Below are 19,286 nucleotides of genomic sequence, written 5' to 3'. Positions count from 1 at the left end.
CTCTGTTACTGCCAGTCACAATAGTAGTTCTGTAACTGCTAGGGGTCGCACAGAGAAATTAAAAATGGGGGCTTTCACGCAAAAAAGGGGAGAAAGGGTTAGGAAGAGTCGGCCCTGGTCTGGGTTGTCCTCAACAAGGAGCAAAGAGCCCCCAGGGCGGGGGTGGAACACGAACGGAGCAGGGTCCCATCTGCTCTTCCTGGGGCACAGCTGTCACCAGGAGCCAGACATCCAGGGCAGGCCAGGACACAGCTGTCGGGGGCGGAGCAACATGGGAGGGTGAGGGCAGGGGGCAGGGCCAGGGTGCTGCCCTCCCCAGGGGGGACTCAGCTGTCCTGGCCTAGGCATCCCGCAGCTGGCTGGAAAGGTGCAGCTGTCAAGGCACAAGGAGGCTGTGGGCTGGGGTGGGGGGTGCCCGCCTGGAGCCAGGTGGTAGTTGACCCCTTTCTGCCTGCAGCCCACAGCCAGCGGCCAAGTGTGACGAGCCAGCTCGGGTGTGACTATGGCGCTGGCTTGGTGAAGGTCCCCCACACCTGTGCAGTCACGGCACCCAGGTCTCCAAGTCTGCCTGCCACTGCCCCTACTCCATAGTACAGATGGGTAAACTGGAGACCCACAGAAGGGGAGGGCTGCTGGGATGGGTGACCCCCCCAAGCACACCCAAGGTCTCCTTCCCCAGCTCCCCAGGGCATCACGATGGGCTTGGACCAGGACTCGTAAGTGGGCAAGAGGCCCAGAGCAAGTGCAGCATCCTTTTGCTCAAGTACCCCACGGAGCATGGCATCATCACCAACTAGGACGACACGGAGATCTGCACCACAGCTTCTACAAGCTGTGCGTGGCCTGGGAGGGGCACTGGGCACTGCTCATCAAGGCCCCACTCAACTCGAAGATGAGGACAGCAAGAAGATGAGGACCACTCAGGTCACGTTCAAGACATTGAACCTTCCTGCCACATGGGTGACATCCAAGCCAGTGCTGAGGCTGTGTGCCTCTGGCCACACCAGCAAGGACCAGGCCCCCAGTCTCACCCCTACTGTGCTGGAACCCCGTGTCCAGAGCCCTCTGACTTCCAGGCCCCCAGGCTGGACTCACTACTCCAAACCCTGGGTCTCCTCTCCACCTCTGGACTCCTGACGTGTGATCTCCAGCCCTGGGCGAGCCCCCGTAACTTTTCATTGCTCTCCACACCCCATGTCACAGCCAGGCCTCCAGAGGGCCCTAAGGCCCTGCACCTGAGAGCCCCATCCCTGATCCCCACCCCCCTCCTGCCACGTCCCTGCCCCTCCTGTTCCTTGTATCCAGCATTCAGGACACGGGTTGCCCCAGGAGTACAGGCCACTTCCTGGCACCCCCTCCCCAGCTCCACCTGAAGCCCCTGTGTAACGCGCCCCCCACGCATCATGCTGGACCCCGGGGGTGGCAGCACCCTCAGATGTGTGGAGGAGGGCAGGTGGCACCCGCGGGCAGCTGCAGACACCTCCAGGTCGGCTCTCACACCTTGGCTCATGGCTGCACCCCCCAATCCCATTCTGCCGGCGGCTCCAAGCCTTCTCACCTGGTCCCTTTCCTTCAGGGCCTCCTCCCTCCAACCTTGGGGTGGCCTACCCTGAGCACAGGGCAGCCCTTCCCCGCCAGCCTGTAGCAGACGTTCATCTTCTTAGAGCAGGGATCCCGAAAGCCCCAGGACAGGCTTTCATGTTCACCTTGTCCACTTCTGCACAGGTAGGACCCAGGCAATGCAGAGACCGCGTGCATGCGCACGTGGCAGCGGGGCCCCCGCGGGTGCTGCGCTCCCACCCTGGGCAGGGATGGGATTCAGAGGGCCTGGCTCAGAGGGGGCTAAGCTGGGCTGCTGGCTTTGGAGCCAGGGCTCTGGCAGGAGATCATGAGGGGACATGGAGGGAAAGCTGGGGTCTGTGGCCCTGGACTTTGAGCATGAGATGACTGTGGCTGCTTCCTCCTCCCTTGGAGAAGGCAGGTCATCACCACTGGCCCTACCCCTGTCCTAAGACCCTCTTCCAGCCCTCCACCGTGGGTGAGTCTCTGCTCCCGCAGGGCAGACATTCCTTGATATTGACCTTCTCAACTCCAGTCCCCGTCTTTCTGGGCAGCCCCCTGCATGGGAGAAAAGGCAGGCCTCTCTCAGGAGAAAGCGCCCCTACTGGCCAGGTCCTGAGAGGGAAGACAGGACCTCAAGACCAGGCATGGAGCCCACCAGGACCAACAAGACAACCCACGACTGCAATCGTGAAGGGTGACATCGACATCCACAAGGACCTGGATGTCAACAACGTCCTGTCCGGGGGCATGACCATGTGCCAGGGCACTGCAGGCAGATGCAGATCCGGCCCTGGCGCCCAGCACCATGAAGGTCAAGTGTGAGTGGTCGCTGGAGGAGCAGGGAATCACCAAATGCCAGTTTCCTTCCTCGCCGCCTCCAAGTAACGAGACGCCTGCATGGGGCCGTCCCGTCTCCCAGCTGCCTCTGCAGCGCCTCCCCTACAGTCCCAGACCCTTGACCTCGGGCGCTAGAGAAACGACCTCTGCTGTACTTGGAGAGGGAAAAGCAGAAAAAACGAGAATAAACCTGCTGTGTTTGAACTGACCACTTTCAAAGCCTGGCGGCAGAAACGTCTGGTGGCCAGGTTTCGCACACTGGGGAAACGCAGTCCCTTTCAGACCACCTCAGGCTCTGACCGAAACTGAGGTCCTCGCGTGCGGCAACTGTGCCTCTGGCTCCATCCGCCCACCAAAGGGGTGGCGCTCCAGCCAGTGCCGCTTGAGTGACAAAGTCTGAGCTGCAGGTGGAGGGAGGGGTGGGAACAGCCACCTCAGAGGACCAAAGAGGGAGCCCGCCACTGCGGCAAGGAGATGGTCATTCCAAGGAATTCCTGCCTGGGATTAAGACAGCCTTCAAGGAACAAAGAGCTCCGGGGTGGGGAGGGGGCAGAATTCCCTCACACGAGAAGTCTGTTCAATGATTCTGATTCGCCAGCATTTGAAATGCTGTCTCCTTTCCCAAGGACTGGGAGGCCTTTCTTCACGCCTCCAAGGTAAGGCAGCTGCAGAAACCATGCCCTGGCTGTGTCCCCACCCACGGGGCTGAGGCCACAACATGCTGGCACCCACGAGAGAGACAGCTGTTAACCCTGCTCCTCTCCCCGGATCACTGCCCCACCAGAGCTCGAAGACCCAGTAGGGCTTGGGTCTCCATCCCGGCCGCCCTCTCCGCCTTCCGGCAGATGTGACCACCAAGCAGAAGCACAGGGAGGCTGGCCCCTCCAGTGTCCACAGGAAGCGCTCTGAGCGCTGGCTCCGGGCCCACTTCCTCCCTCTGCTCCTGGCTCCCCGGGCCAGGCACAGGCCTCGGAGAGAAGTGCACAGCTCAATCTGTCACACTCGAGGGGCCAGAGCCTCCCCCAGCTCATAACTTTCCTGCCCTGTCAGGCCTGACATGAGTTACCCTTCCTTTGAGCCTTCGTCTTTCGTGAGTGGAGGGAAGAGGGGGCTGGAGTCCTTTTAAGAGACACAGAATATCCTGAGGAAACCAATAAGTAAAAGGGAGGACAGAAACACCAACACTCTCGTCTGTTCAACTCCCACACAAGTGTTCTGGAATTTACCTTTACCCACAAACGTCCAATGTCACAACGCCTGGCCTGGGACTCTCTCCAGCAGCAGAGCAGGTGCCCCTCAGGAGGCGGCTTTTGACCTCTACCCAGGGCTTTTGGGAAGTGGCACAAACACATGCATTCGGTCTCAGTTCCCACGTCTGGCTCCTCGCCCCAGACACCCTGAGGTTTTCTCAGCCCAAAGCTTCCTTCACAGAAAGAGGCGTGGGGCGTCACAGCTACGTGCCCCCCAGGGTTTAGGCCCAACGCTGGGATGGTGTGAGCCCACGCTACCAATGGCACGCCAGCAGCAGGAAGCCGTCCCAGCAGCTGAACAAAGTGTCTTTTATTTGTGACATACAAATGCAACCAATGCAAAAAGAGATCACTTTTTCCCTTTGATTCCAGTGATAACAAGTTGCTAAAGAAAAAAAATATATATATATATATATGTGTGTGTATATATATATATATATATATATCTATATCAAGGAGTTTATCTTCAAAGTTTCCTCTAAAAAAAAAAAAAACACACCAGGAAGGGTTAAAAAGAACCATACACATGTCATATACACATCTGACATCAATGAAAATAACCTGAAATAGGGTGGATACAACTAAAAAACAAATCTCAAAATTAATATTTTAACATGCCTCAAACAAACCAAAAAGCCTGGTACAAAAGGCCTGCTATGTTTCTTAAAACCAAGACCTTGGGGAAATGGAGAGACTGATGGCTGAGAACTGAGTGGGTTCAACACCAACAACAGCGTGACCTGCGGGTCTCAGACAGCGCCTCCCCACCCAGCCAGAGCCCCCAGCAGCCCTTGGGAAGTGGCACAGGCGGCTGGACAAGCAGGGCCCAACACCAAGTGCCCATCTACCAATGGGGTTCGGTGCCAGGTGTCCAATGAGGGGAGACACGCACACTTAACTCCCTTTATGTGGGATTTACGCCGGGGTCCCTTTTGGTCCCCTTGAGTGGGAGGTATCAGAAACCCATGATCTAAGACAATAAATATTTCATTCTCTGTCCTTTGACAGACAGCAGGGATCAGAGTTAAAGCTCTTCCTAAATGTGATTCTGTCGTTCCATGATTCTTGGAAGGAGCCCTCCAATGCCCTTCCAGCAATGAAAACTCCCCGCCTTGGGTAAAACCTCCTGGGAGTCAGCAGGATAGGGGTAGAGGCGGGCTTATTCCAGTGTAAAGCTGCAAGGCCCTCTCCAAGGGAGTGCCACGTCCACTGCTGGCAGGTCGAGAGCAACAGAGCACTCGGCGGAGAGGCTGTGCGCACAGGCCCGGCACAGGTGGGAGGCCAGAACAGCTCCGGGGAGACGGGGGAGATGGCCGGCACAGGCAGCCTGAGTCAGGGCAGAGGGTGGGGCGTGAGCAGACCGAGGTCGAGGTCGGAAGGACTGACAGATCTCCTCCTGAACAACCTCGCAAAGGCAGAACCTTTGAGACGCTCCCTAAGGCAGAGCTCAAGGTTGTCCAAGGGGAGGCGGTAGGTGCTTCTTCGTGGCTAAGGATTTGGTCATTTTCTTCCCTGGAAGGGGATAACGGTCTGGGGATGAGGGCAAGTCTGAGCTCTGACCCTGCACCCTCTCTATCCCGGGAGGGGAGAGGAAGCTTCTCCCACGCCCCGTCTGCCGCAGGTGACACCAGAGAGAAGAGCAGCGTCTGGCCAGGCTGGGGAGTGCAGGAAGGGGCTGCTGCTGGCTGGGGGCTCTCCAAAGGGGGCAGTGGCGGTGGGGGGTACCCACCTTCAGAGAGCTAACAGCACCAAGATATGAGAGGACATGGCACTAAATATGGCAGGAGCAAGGGGCCTTCTGGGGGAAGACAAGGGGCTCCCTGATGTTATTCCCCCTTGAGAGTAAGAACAGGGGTATCGAGTGGGGGGAGAGGCAGGGGCAGAAACAGTGGTGAGAGGTGACGGAGAAGAGCAGGCAGGGCTCCAGCTCTTTTCTGTGAGTAAAAATCTCGAGTCACTGCCATGAGATCAAGAGGTTAAGCTCAGGGTGCGGCCAGGTCCCAAAGCCCGGAGAAGCCACAGCCCCCACGGCAGGCCCCACTCACACCTGCTCCTGTCCTCTCGGCCCCGTGCTGACAGCAATGGGGAGGGGGGGCAGCCTTTCTCCCAGAGTCGGCTGGTCCCCTGGGACGACTCCACTCTAACTGGATCCGCGAAGGCACAGCCAGAAAGAGCTCGCTCGATTCCCTGTGTCATGGCACAAGAGACCTTCCTGAGGTCTCCACTGGAGCATCCCATCCACGAAACAGGAGTCTCTCTGAAGACTCTCTCTACGCCCAGATCTTACACTGAGCCCACTCCTCTTTGGGAACCAGCCAGACCCTGACCCAGGGCTCCGGGACTTTCATGAAGGTGGGAATAAACACTCCATTTGTGCAGCAGTGTGTGTGGCGGGGAGGGGGTCTTGTCAGGAATCCAGCTGTGGGGAAGTCGGAGAACCCACGCTCAGGGCCGAGCGCCGAGCGAGAAGGCAGCCACCGCGAGAGGATGCGCCTCGTGCCCCGGCCTCCGCCGGCTCTTCCGGCAGCATCCTCTCCTCTCTGCTCCCTCCGGCACCCTGCTCTTCTAGGAGAGAGCAGGAGGGGCGGCGCGGACCGCTCCTCCCCAGGGTTGGGGCTGAGGAGGCCACAGCTCTGAGGGCACCTGGCAAGCGGCTTGAAACCGGGGAGAAAACAGGCCTTGGAGAGAGCTTGGGAGTTCAGTGGCAACAGCCACCACAGTGCCCGCCCGAATGGGAGTGCTGGCTGTCCCCAAACTTGGTCCTCCGGCTCAGGATCTCATAGGAGCAGTCCTCCCCACAGCAACCGGACATGCTTGGGGAAGAGTCGTCGATTTCAAATCTGCAGGCGGGCAGGAGGAAAGGGTTGGCTACGGGCAGCTGACTGCCTTCCTCCCCAGGAGTCAGGGCTCAGGAGCAGGGCAGGGGACCAAGCCACAGGCGCTCCCACACCATCTCCCCAGTTGCCAACCCCAAGGACCTCAGAACCGAGAGCTCAACGTCAGGACGAATGGGGCCAGGATGGGGGAAAAGACACTGGGGCAGGCAGGTGCTACCACCCAGAGGGTCCCACGCCGGGGCCCAGCTCCTTACTGCAGCGCTTCTCTGAAGAACTGGTAGGCACCATGATTGTGCTTAAATACCGTTAACATAACTTTCTTCATCTGTGTGCTGAGAAGAAAGCAGAGAGAACCTTCCAGAAAGAGAAACAGGTGCTAAATACCGCTTGCTCTCTCGTGTCTGCCTGCTGTCTCCCATTTGCTCCTAAGAAGTATTCCTGAGGCCCGACTCTAGCCTATCTTGGGCACCCACAGCACTGGGTGCCGCCCTCTGTGACAGGGCTGATCAGGCCCCCACCTGACTGGCTTCTCCTCCAGGTCCTCTCTGCACCCCATTACTCAGGTGCGGAACAGGCACTCAGAGGTGCTTGCCTCCCTGAGCCCAGTGTGCAAAATCTGGAGTCATGGCCGGGCAGGGAGCAGCTTACTGAGAGGGCTCTAGACACCCTTCTTTCACAACAGTCCCGTGAGCCCTGTCCCCCACGGGGGATGCCTCAGAGGCAGCTCCCTCCAACTGAGCGGTGCACGGAGGGCCCTCACCTGTTGGCCACGAGCTGCAGGATCTGGATGAGGAACTTCCCCAGGCCTTTCCGCCGCACCTTGCTCTCCAGCTGCACTTCGTAGCTGGGGGAGGAAAGCAGAGTGAGCGTGGGGCGGCTGCGAGGCCTGCCACAGACCCAGACGGGCATGCTGGATTTTGCCACTGGCTGGGGTGCCTCCTCCCCCCGCGCCCACCCCCAGGCCAGGGCCCCTACCAGTACAGGACTTCATCCCCGCACTCCACGTCAAACCGGAAGTGAGAAAAGGCTACGGGAACCGAACTGTTTTCCCAAGCGATGAGGTACCAGGCTCGGTCATCCGTCATCTCCTCGCGTTTCTCTCTGTCCTTCCAGCCCCACTCGCTCTGCTCATACCTGGGAGACGGGGGTGGGGGTGGGGGTGGGGGGCAGTGAGGACAGGGGCTCTGGAGAGGAGGGCCAGTCTCCCTGCCCGAGAGGGCGTGCTTACATGGTCTGCATATTGGTCTTGGTCAGGTCGAAGGCCCAATCCACGGTGGCCGGCTCCAGGCCAGACACTCGCTTACATTCAATGGAGACATTTAACCTGAGAAGAGGAAAAGGAGGCGTCTGGAGCCGGCTACAGGCCCGGCACCACCGGCTGCCCTGACAGCCTGACAACGAGGCCCGCCTGGTCTCGGTTAATCTACAGAGAAAAGCCGAGCCCGGACGTGACTACAGAAGGTGCCTGTGAAGGAACGAGGCTGTTCAAGCCGAGATTAACAACTGTCATCACCAGCCCACCGCCCTGCCCACAAGCCCATTTCCTGTCTTCCCTGCACAGTCCTTATCAGACGCAGCACTTTGTAAACTCCGGTCCCTCTCTGCTAGCTCTTTGCTCTCTCCACCCTCTCTTCTGTAGTTTGTTATAAACCCCAGAGTCCTCTCTGTTCCCTCGATTCCTGCCCTTAGGCATTTTTCCTGTTGCTTTCATTTGGAATCAAGTCTTCACTGGGCTCCCAGGGGAACTCTTCCTTCTTAGCTACCAACCTTGCCTGCAAAAGCAGCTGGAGGACCTCAGGCCCTTCAGGAAGACTATGGCCCACATCCCCCCCTGAGGAGTCCTGCCCGCTGCTTCCTGAGGACACAGTGGGTGCTCTCAGCTGATCAAACAGGGTAGATCGGGATTCACCCCGATGCTCTGTTTTCCTAAACTAACGAATGATGTAGGTGTTAAGGTATCGACTTTTTTTTTTTTTTTTTTTGGCCGCGTCGCGTGGCTTGCGGGATCCTAGCTCCCCGACCAGGGACCGAACCTGGGCCGCGGCAGTGAAAGCGCCAAGTCTCAACCACCGGACGGCCAGGGAGTTCCCTCAATCTGCTATTTAGGTCTAAATGAATTAAATAAATCACAATTAAACTCCCTGGCCAAACTGTGAAATCATATTCTCCAGGTAGTGCCACATTCTGAAAGGACTGACTCGACTCCTCAGAGGACATCACCACTGGAATCCACGGTCACCTCTGCTGTCTGGTATGTCATATGAGCTGCACATGTGTGTGGCCTTGTGAATTCAGAACTTCCTGGCTCTGAACAGCCTTCCTTTCTTTCCAAGTACTGACCATGTAGTGGTCAGAAATGCTCACACACAGCACTGCAACTGTCTTAGCTATAAATTTTCTCAAGGCTGGTTTGCAAGTATAAATTCTCCACTAATCTGAGTTCCTTAAGTACATGAAAGTAGGATCACAGCCATACAATTCCAGGCACCAAGTGAGCCCAGAGTCAGCTGGCAACGCCTGCTTCAGAGCTGGTCCATATTTCTGGAAGTCAGTGCGAATGTGGGATAGGGAACACTGAAAGAGATCACAGCAAGGAATCTCTAAACTGTGTCAAAGGACTTCCCAGAGGATGAATGATGACAAAGCTTCTAGAGGAACCATAATGCATCTGATCTCAGACAGAAAGAATAAATTAATATGATACTATGAAATTTAGACACAGCTATGAAAGGCAAATGTAGTATTACCTACTATAGTCTTTCCTTCATAATTCATGCATTTACATTTGTCTTATGTTGTTCATTAAAATACTCACACCAGCTGCAACTTACAGAGCTGGATATAGTTTCTGTCCTCCTTAAAACCACCTTGCAAGTTTGGCATCATCGTCCCATTTAACAGATAAAAAATGAGGCTTGAAGAATATGTGGACTTAACCAAATATAGTTAATAAGAGGCACTGTTATGATTCAGACCCATAGCAATGATTCTGTAAAATCATAGCCCCTGTTTTCCCCTCAGCCAACAGCATCTCGGGTAAGACAGATAATGCCACCTACTTTACAAACCAAAGGAACAGAAAGTGGAAGGGGGCTTTAGTCTAGATTCTGCAGTGAACTGGATTAGTAAAAAAAACAGTAGTGATAACAACTAACACTGACCTAGCCTTTCGTATGCTCCAGGCAGTAACACTTTACAACTAATCCTCCTGACAACTCCATGAGGAAGGTACCCATTTCTGATTCGAAAACTGAGACACAGAGAAGTTAAGTAATTTGTCCAGGGTCACAAAGCCAGTAAGTGGCTTTTAACAATTATACTATAGACCCAGGGAAAGAACGCTGGACTGGGAATTAAAAGCTCCCCCCCGCGGCCAGGGAGAAGCTCCATAAGCTCAAACACCCATTCAGCTTCTCGCAGCTTCGGTTTCCCTCTGCATAAAATGAGGGAGTCGGCCTAGATGATTTTTCAAGTTTGTTTCAGCTCTATGGTTCTTCGTTGGAGAGAATAACAAGTCCCACAGAGACATCAGTCTGAGATTAGGCAATCTTTGCTCATTTGCAGATTCCTTTGTCTCCCTAACTGGGGGATTTTATATCAACAGGGTACTAGCCATCTTTTCTGCTTTTTCATTAACGAAGAATGAAACAAGTTGGGTCTGAGGAAGCCTACTCTGGAAAGGTGAATTCCTGAAGAGACTCAAGGAGACAAGTTAGGAATGCTGAACACTCACCCATTGCGATCATATTTCTTGAACACTGGGAAAGCCTCTAATGGGTCTCCAAGCTGTGGAGGGAAAGAAAAGAGGAGTAGCACAAACACTCGCCCAGCAGAGTCACAGGCTCCACCCTGAAGTACCACGCTGTGTGGACCCAAGTGGAGGCTCAGCTCCCAGGGCCAGGAGCCGCCCTTATATACGGACCCTCCATCTGCCTTAGCTCTGAAATCACACGTAGGAGGGAGGCTCTGGGAAGGAGGCCCAACAGGGTTTTAGCTTCATTTGACAGGTAAGAAGAGACTTCACTGCCTAATTCTAATACCGGCCTCTGGGCATAAAACCTACTAGCACCCACCTGACCCAAGAGAGAAGACAGGTCAGGTCCCTTGCTCCACTCACATAATTTTTTTTAAAAAATGATATATTTTCTTCTGATTTTAGTTTTGGCTACATGCTATAAGTTTTTCTTTTTTAATTTATTATTTTTGGCTGCATTGGGTCTTTGTTGCTGCATGCAGGCTTTCTCTAGCTGTGGCGAGCCGGGGCCACTCTTCGTTGCGGTGTGTGGGCTTCTCATTGTGGTGGCTTCTCTTGTTGCGGAGCACGGGCTCTAGGGTGCACGGGCCTCAGTAGTTGCGGCTCGCGGGCTCTAGAGCGCAGGCTCAGTAGTTGTGGCGCATGGGCTTAGTTGCTCCGTGGCATGTGGGATCTTCCCGGACCAGGGCTCGAACCGTGCCCCCTGCACTGGCAGACGGATTCTTAACCACTGTGCCACTAGGGAAGCCCCACTCACATACTTTTGAGAGGCCCCCAACTAACCTCCCCTGGTCAAAACCCAAAATGAAAAATCATGTCCCTGCGCCACATCCTTGTAAGTGTGAATGTTTACTGAGTGGACTAAAAGAATAACAAAAACTGGGACATGAACCGGGGCAGGAAGGGTGACCAGAATCTCTCTGGTTCCACTGGAAAGCTGAGCCACTCCCAGTCAGGCCCACCAGGTGCTCAGAATCTCGGCTACTTCTCCCCCGACTGCAGCCCCTCGAAACCAGGCTGCTGCATCCCTGGCACAACCTGTAGTACCCCATGGGCAGGCAATAAATGTCTGAAGGAAAGAATGAGAAAACTATACCACATTTTACCAGGGAGGTTTCCTCCCCAAAATGCAAAACCCTGGGAAAAATTTCTGCAGACCCTCTTCTAGTGTTAAGGAAGGAGACCCACAGAGAGAAGACGCCACTTCCACTTCAATCCACACTTCCCGCCACTTCCACTTCAATCCACACTTCCCTGCACGCCTGGGCCAATCGCTGGCCCTCCTCGCAGCTCTCTGCCAGCCAGGCTAGTTTTCCCCAGCAGCAAGGAGGCAGCAGAGGTATGGATGCGTAGTAACACAATTCTGCCACAGGGTGGCGCCAAAAGAAATCAAATTAAAAACCAAGTTGCAGTTCCAGGAGGAAGGGACTAGGAAGGAGGGGAGTCACCCTGTTGGCGGCGTCCACTTTGGCACAGACAGCATCCATGGCTGCTCGCTCCTCCAACCGCTTCTGTTTCTTCTCCTTTGCTTTGCTCGACTTCCTCTGCAACAGGGAAAAGCACAGTGGGCTGGAAAGCTGTGACCAACCAAAGACTTGACTTTGACTTTCCCTTTGGAGACCCTAAGGGTCAGTCCCCAATCCACAGCAGAAACTCCGGATCCTGGCTGCCGGATCCTGCTTGGTAGGGTAGGAAAGACCCAAGCGCGTCCCAGTCATGAGACCTCGGGAGCGTCACTGGACTTCTCAGCTTCCCTATCAGGAAGAGTACTGACCCTTGGGACCACTGGGTCACTGTGAGGACCCAGTGAGAGCACGTGACAACACCTGAAGCAGAGCCTGGGCCCCCAGCAGCTGCCTAATATTCACTCATTCATTCCCTCCTAAGGCAGGAAAAAGTAAGTTTACAGACATTCAGGGCAGGTTTCAGGGAGGTGATGGCATCTGAGGTAGTGGCTGACAGCTGTCTCTAAGTATAAATTCATTCAGTAAGCCTTTTCAGTGTCTTCTGGCTTCAGAAAACAAAGATGTGGTCTGGGGGCAGCCTCTCTGGGAGCTGAGTCTCCTTCCTAAGCTAGGGCTGGGCACTGGGGCTTAAGGCGATGGAGCTGTTCCCAGGAACGACTGCTCAGCCAAAGCCAGTGAGTGGCAGCCACACCCAGCACCTGGTAGCGACAGGGCAGAGTGAAGGGCCCCAAGGGGTTCACCTGGGGACAGAGGCCATACTGACACGTGGTCAGCAAAGCCAAGTTGCAGGACACATAGGCAGCAGAGGAGGAGCAAAGGGAGGCTGTCCTTACACAGAGAAGCAAACTGCAAACCGCCCATAACTCCAAACGGAGCAAACCCTGTTTGGAGGCTCACGTGAGGTTTTCTCAAATCTAAATGGACCCTCTTACCCTCTTGTAAAAACTGGTAACACAGGGAAAAGAGCCCAAGCTCTGGGGTCCAGCAGACCTTGTCCAAAGCCTCCTTTTGCCCTTTACTCCCTTCGGGTCTTAGGACAAGACACAACCATTCTTTGAGCCTCCTTCCCTCATCTGATGAGCAGGGCCCTTAATACCTCCTTTGAAGTATTAAGCCCATGAGGGTTACTATGGCCTGTGCTCGATAAATGACACTTTTCATTCTCACTCCCAAGGAGGAGCAGAGCAACACAGGCATCCGGAGGTGCCTGCCCACCCAGCCCAGGCCCTGAAGGTACCCCAAAGGCACTGGGGAGGTGGCTCTGCTTTTTACCAACCGCACTGCCTCTTCTGCCCCCACCCCTCACTTCCCGGACCTCACCAGAGAGAGGTTTTGCCACGTCCGATCCCACAGTAGCCCTGACACTGATTGGCCCAGGAAACGGTGAGTTGAATACCCAGCTGCTGGATAAATTCTACCCTCGGTTCCTCAAGGAATGACACTGCTTAACTCCTATTTCAAGCACCCAGAAGGCAAGAGCTCAGACACTAGGAGCTCACAGGGATGTTTGGCTCTTCTAGGCATAGACTCGCCCAGCACCAGCTGTTTGCTATCTGCAGGCTGAGCACTGCGCAGAAAGCCGAGAGCTAGCGCCCATTTCTTACCTCCCTAGAGGGACAAACAGCAGAGAATAGATTGTCTTCACAACACCGGGATCTCGGGGCAGAACTAGCCCCTCTCTACCACAAAGAGGTTTTACATCATCCACCTTTTTTCCTCTGGGAATCTGGGTTTCAAGACAACACTGAGAGATACACTCATCTTGCAAAACACTTTCACCAACATTATCTGGTTCAATTCTCCGGGCAGAAACCATCACCTCCCTTTACACAAGAAACTGAGGCTCAAAGGGCTGGCGCGACTTGTTCGAAGTTCCCCAGAGAGTAAGCGGCAGAGGGGAGACTCAACCCCAGGGCTGCGTGCAGATTCAGTGTTTGTCCCACCAGCCACTCTGCCTCCCTCCGGGAGAGCCTACACCAGCGTCCAAGGCCTCCTCAGCTCCACCAAGGTAAGGTCAAGACAAGACCTCAGGAGCCTCAAGGCAGCCACTTGGTGATTCACTTCTCATTACCCTTCTGGCTTGGTAACAGCTGACGTGACATGCCCGCACAGTGCCACCCCAGACCCTGCATCCACACTGAGGTAGGGGTAAGGGACATGGAAACTTGAGACGGAAGGTCGCCAGGGCTGTGCAAGGGGGCAGAAAGAATATGAGCTTCGGCACCAAACAGGCCAGGCCACTGTTCCTCCTGCCACCCCCCGTGTGTGAAAGGAACTCCACCTCCAGGAAAATGGGAACACAACTGCTGGCCTCACAGAACAGCCAAGGACAGGTCAGAAGCCAGCACACAATCCCAGTCGGTACCAGCTGCCTGCCTCCACCCTGCACGTTAGCTCTATGGCACAGAGCTGAGGGATCAGAGGTGCCGGAAGGAAAGGGCAACTCCCAGGACCCCGAAAGCACTGAAGTGTAGGTTCCCTCCATAGCATCTCATTTCTAAGCACAAGCAGCAGGAGGGCCAAGCCCGGGCCTCCAGGACATTCACGGGCTCATTCATGCAGGGGAACAGGTGAGCCAGGCAACTCTCAGTGACGCTTGGGGCCGCCATGGCCAGGGACTGCGGATAATGAAAGAGCCCCTCAAGCGCTTCGCTGCCTGCACCTGGGGTATGAGGCAGGCTGCGGCAGGCGGGGCCAGACGGGCAGGGGCCCTCCCTCAAACCCAGCACCAGCTAGAAAAAGTAGTCTCCTACTGTTCCAATTAGCTTTGTCCTGCCTTGTGGAGGTAAGACTACCCTGCAGGGACACAGGAAAATTCTCCTCATTAAAATGGGAAATAAGCACAGTGAACAGTAAAGCTCATTGTGGTTAAGTGTCTTTCCCAAGGGAGCTTTATATAATAAAGAGTGTGGGATTCTGAGTCAAGAAACCCACATTTGATTCTCAGCTCTTCCACTTAATAGCTGTGTGACTCTGAGCAAGTTATTTACTCTCTCCAACAAGGTATTCAGTTTCTCTGAACCTCAATTTCCACATCCATAAAATAGGGCTAACAATGCCTATACCTCACAGGACTGTTGTTAAGGACAAAATGATACAATGTACTAGATATAAAAATTCCTTACTGTAAGGATTTCTGTTTACAAGGACCTACTAATGATAAACACTCTGCTGGTGCTTTAATAGAGATGATTTATTTTAATCTTTGCAATAACTCAGCAAGGAATGACTGCCTACTTCTTTGATGAGGAAACAGGCCCAGAGAGATTAGATAACTTTCAGGGTCACAGAGCCCGTGAACAGGATTCTCAAAGAGGTCTTCTGGCCACCCTCTCCCTCCACTCCCACCAGACTGTACACTCCACGAGGTAGAGGAAGGTCACATCTGCTTTATTTGCCGACGTATACCCAGTGCTCAGCAAACAGCAGTTACGCAGTTCATACCTGTTGAAAGAGTCCTCCAAGATTCAAATCCAGGTCTGAACCCCAAAGTCCCTGCTCCTTCCACTACATCAGTCAAATGTGTATGACACTTATTATTACAAAGTGTGGTATAAATGTTGTTTTCACATGCAGCTGTCAAACTCCTCCCCTTGCTATTCCTATCAAGGTAGTATCTCTCTCTTCTTTTTTTTTTTTTTTTTTTGGCCACACCTCATGGCTTGTGGAATCTTAGTTCCCTGACCAGGGATTGAACCCGCACCATTGGCAGTGAGAGTGTGGAGTCCTAACCACTGGACCACCAGGGAATTCCCTCAAAGGAGTATCTCTTTGACTGCTAGTCATAATAGTAGTTCCATGACTGCTAGGGGTCACACATAGAAATTAAAAAACAAAAAACGCCCAGATGGGGGCAGGAGGCACCTTCCACAAAAAGGATTTGGCAACCCTTAGGTTTTCAGTATCAATGCCTCCATCCCACAAAGAATCCAGAATCCAGGAAAAAACCCCTCAGTTTTTGGCAAAGGGAGACAGAGCTCTAAATTCTAATTCCTAAAACACGTGTGGCAGCAAGGGTGAAAGAACTGTGGACAGTGCTCCAGCCGATGCCGCTCTCTCAGCCTGTGGTCAGGCTGTCAGATGGAGCAGGGCCCTCTTCTGGAGGGGAATCATTAGGAACCATGACGCTCCTGACACCGAGGTGGGGAGTCCACAGCCCCCACCCATAAGGAACGAGTATGATGAGAGGGTTCCAGCTCTGCTTCAGGGAGGAAAATTCAATTTCACTTTTGCAGAGACTAGGTAGGGGCTGTTCTGAGAAACACATCTGTGGAGCATGAGTACTAAGATCAGGGCCCTTAAGGAAGCAGCGAGGACCGCAGGATCTCCGAGGCCTGCTATTTCAACTCAACCAACGAGGAAGTGTTGAACGAGAACGGCATGTTATGCTTCTTGTTTTCTGCTCAGTCTGGAGTGGCTGATGCTGGGTAGACGTTTACCAAGTAATACCAGGGACTCAATATTTTATTTAGTTTCAACAAGACCTGGGGTCTGGGACCTTTCACCAAAATCTAGGTTAAATATGCCTAAGGTTTCCAGACTTGATTTTCTATACATGAAGTACACAGTATCCAAAAGTCCTTGTTGAAACATGATGAATGCGTTTGACATGGATTTTACATAAAGTGCTTCGACATGGATAAGACAACTATTTTTGTCTAACAAGTTGATTTATTCAGTCAATAACTATTTGAGTGGAGAGGAAACAAATCTAGATTAATAATAGTAGGGACAAACCCAATGAGTTAAAAATAGCACAAATCTATTTTAGATGACTAAAGGCTGAGAATACAGGCAAAAATAACAGCCACTATTTAAGAAGCACCTATGTAGCTATTTACATCCACTATCTGACTTTATCCTCACATCTGTCCTAAAGGGGAGGTATCATCATTCTCATTACATCGATGAGGAAATTAAAATCCACAAAGGCCAGGTCACTGGCACAATATCATGCCGCTAGCCAGGGAAGGTGGGGCTGGAACTGAGGTCTCTCTGGCTCCAAAGTCAGGACTCCCTAAAGGTGGTGGAAATTTCATGTAAAAACTAAGATACGTGGTACCAGGGAGGGCCAGTTACATTTTTAGGAGAGTGACTTGTGCTACTCTAATTGGGACTTAGGAAGGTGATCTCACAGAAACATGAGAATAACTTCTGCTCAACCCTCTATCAGCACATGCCAGGAAGGGCATAAAACGCACCTCCAGGCTGCCTTGTGCAAAACAGGTGGTCACTATCCATCCGGGGCTGGGGCCATCACCAGTACTCCTCCATCGTCTCCCTGCTCACCTTCTGCACAGCTTCCCCACCCAAAGCCACCTGAAGTAGGAAGGCTACTAACAACCCAAGTAATAAGACCCACTTCGGTGCATCTGGGAGGCCTTGAAGGCAGGCCTCTGTCGAAAAGGAAGAGAATGTTTTTGGAGCAGGAGGAACCTGGTGGAAAGGTTTCGAAAGAGACTGGGGAAACCAGCTTCGCTGCGAAGCCGAGTAGCGGGAAGCGGGCGGCCGGGGATTCGAGAGCCCTGAGTCGGGCTTTGGCGCCCAGTCACTGCCCGTGTGACCTTGGCTGGGTGCCTTCTTTTCTCTGGGCCTCGGTTCCCTCTAACCCAGTGTAGGCCTAGGATATGGGAAGCCGCGAAGCCGGTGACAGCGGGGTGATGGGTGACCCCTGGGGGCGGGGGGGATACCCAGGGACCGCGCGGGGGTAGAGGGGAGGCCAAGAAGATAACACGTCCTAGAGGAAGGCAAGGGCGGGCACGACGCGAGAGGCTGGGGGCACCGGAGGGGGTGGGGCCCGGAGACGGGGCTCCCCAGGAGATTCCCGGGCTGGGCCGCGCGTCGGGACACTAGACTGGGGGAGTCGAGTCATGTGGGGGCTGGGGGTCACGTGAGGCCGGAGGGGTTCGGGGTCACGTGAGAGGGGGTTCAAGGAACAATGGGGGCGCAGGGGACGGGGTAAGCGGGGAGCCCTCCCGGCCCTCGCGTCTCCTCTCCCTCCCTCACTCACCCCCATGGCGGCAACGGCGGCGGTGGCCCTCAGCTCCTCCTTCCCACACTTGCCAGCAGGGAGGCGGCAACGGCGGCAACGGCTGCGGCAGCGACACCAGAGCGGCGGCGGTCCCCGCACGGCGCATGCGCCTCGCGGGCACCCCCCCCCCCCTCGAGCCCTGGCGGGCACCGCGCCGGCGCAGAGCCCGAGGAGGGGACGGCGCGGGGGGGAGGGAAGGCGCGCAGGTGGAGAGCCGGGGAGGCGGGCGGAGGGTCTCGCACCCGAAAGAGGCGGGAGGCGAGGAGCAGCGTCGCTCTAGGAATGACGTAGCCCGGGCCCGCCCCCTCCTCGGTTGGCTGTGTCTGTAGCTATGGCAACGGCCGTGCCGCACCGAGAGAAGCGCGCCGTTGGGCAGCTGGGTGGGTGGCAGCGCCGCCTCTGCGCTCTGTGCCGCTTCTCCCCCGCCCGCCTGGGTCAGCCTGCGCAGCAGCCACCTTCCCAGACAACCAAACGCGTCACGACCTCTTAAATACCAGTCCCTCCTACAACCCTCTGGCACAGGGGAAGTCTTTAGAAAATTCCCACCTTCTAGATAGTGAACTCTTGAAATTCCTTTTCTAACCAGAGTCATTCATCCTTCTTCTAACCATTCATTCACCCTTCTTCTAACCATTCATTCACCCTCCATTCATTCGCTCTCTCAAACACTGACTAGCACTTACACCTACGCTGTGCAGAGCCCAGGGGGCACAGAAAGAGGCAACATGCCATCCCAGTCCAAAACTTACTGTTTAGAGGTGAGACAGGCATGTAACAACTGTTTACTGGGGAGTGGAAGGTGCTGTGAAAATGAGACATTAGGCGTCCTGAACAATATTAACTTCAATCTATCCCAGCAGACCACTGTGACCCCCACTTGACCCGCATCAGAATCACCTGGGGAGCCTGTGCACTTTGCACACCACGGGACCTACCCTAGAATCTCCAGGGGTGGAGCCAGAGTCTTCTCTGCTAGGACTTCCCAGATAGGGTCGTACTCATGAAAATCAGAAAACCGCTGCCCAAGACAAGCTTCACAGGCTTTGTCAGGTTTTGCTCATTATCCCATCATCAGTGCTCAGCACAGGGGTGGCCCCCAAACAGCCACTCAAGCAACATCGGCAGTAACCATATGCTAGGCGCTGCTGCAGGCAGCAAAGAAAATACCAAACAGAAAAGGCACTGCCGTCATAGAACTTGTATTCTAGAAGGAAGAGGCAGATAATAAACTAAATGAATGAACCGGTAAAATACGTAACACGTTAGATGATATAAGTTCTATGGAGGAAATAAAGCAGGGAAGGCGGATGGGGAAAGTCAGGTTTATAGTTTTAAACTAAGATGTTCAGGGAAGGCAAACAAAAGGTGACATTTGAGTCAAGATCTGAAGGAGGTGAGGATATCTGGGGGAAGGGCATTGCAGGCTGGGGGTACAGCTAGTGCAATACTCCCCAGCAGGTGCATGACTGGAATGTTTGAAGAACTACACGTAGCACAATGTGGCTGGAGCAGAGTGGGCCCGTGGGAGAAGAGTGGGAGGTGAAATCA

General features: G+C 54.3%; 1 protein-coding gene across 2 annotated transcripts; it reads right to left on the bottom strand.

Moving 5' to 3' along the window:
* Positions 1-3,945: 3,945 nt before the first annotated feature.
* On the bottom strand, positions 3,946-17,941 carry NAA40 (N-alpha-acetyltransferase 40, NatD catalytic subunit). 2 transcript variants are annotated; one of them, XM_027090032.1, is made up of 8 exons: positions 17,718-17,941; positions 11,690-11,785; positions 10,221-10,273; positions 7,716-7,811; positions 7,463-7,621; positions 7,248-7,331; positions 6,742-6,819; positions 3,946-6,490 (listed from the first exon to the last, which is right to left on the bottom strand). In XM_027090032.1, the coding sequence occupies exons 1-8, from the start codon at positions 17,721-17,723 to the stop codon at positions 6,349-6,351; spliced, it is 714 nt and encodes a 237-aa protein (XP_026945833.1). In that variant the 5' UTR covers positions 17,724-17,941; the 3' UTR covers positions 3,946-6,348. The 2 variants fall into 2 exon arrangements, with proteins under 2 accessions (XP_026945833.1, XP_026945834.1); XM_027090033.1 differs by lacking the exons at positions 11,690-11,785; positions 17,718-17,941 and adding an exon at positions 9,854-9,920 and having other exon boundaries at positions 10,221-10,690.
* Between the last annotated feature and the right edge of the window lie 1,345 nt (positions 17,942-19,286).

This window comes from Aethalodelphis obliquidens, unplaced genomic scaffold (genome assembly GCF_003676395.1).
Source record: "Aethalodelphis obliquidens isolate GAN/ISIS:26980383/991018 unplaced genomic scaffold, ASM367639v1 scaffold69, whole genome shotgun sequence".
In the NCBI taxonomy this organism is placed as follows: Eukaryota; Metazoa; Chordata; class Mammalia; order Artiodactyla; family Delphinidae; genus Aethalodelphis; species Aethalodelphis obliquidens.
Note: the sequence above shows the minus strand (reverse complement) of the source record. Positions and strands in the feature narration are given on the sequence as shown.

Excerpts from the sequence above, each read along its gene's own strand:
- NAA40 (XM_027090032.1), bottom strand. Across the intron at positions 7,812-10,220 it reads AAGAAATATGATCGCAATGG|GTTAAATGTCTCCATTGAAT; the intron begins GTGAGTGTTCAG and ends TCCTCTTCTCAG. Across the intron at positions 7,332-7,462 it reads GGGGATGAAGTCCTGTACTG|CTACGAAGTGCAGCTGGAGA; the intron begins GTAGGGGCCCTG and ends TTCCTCCCCCAG.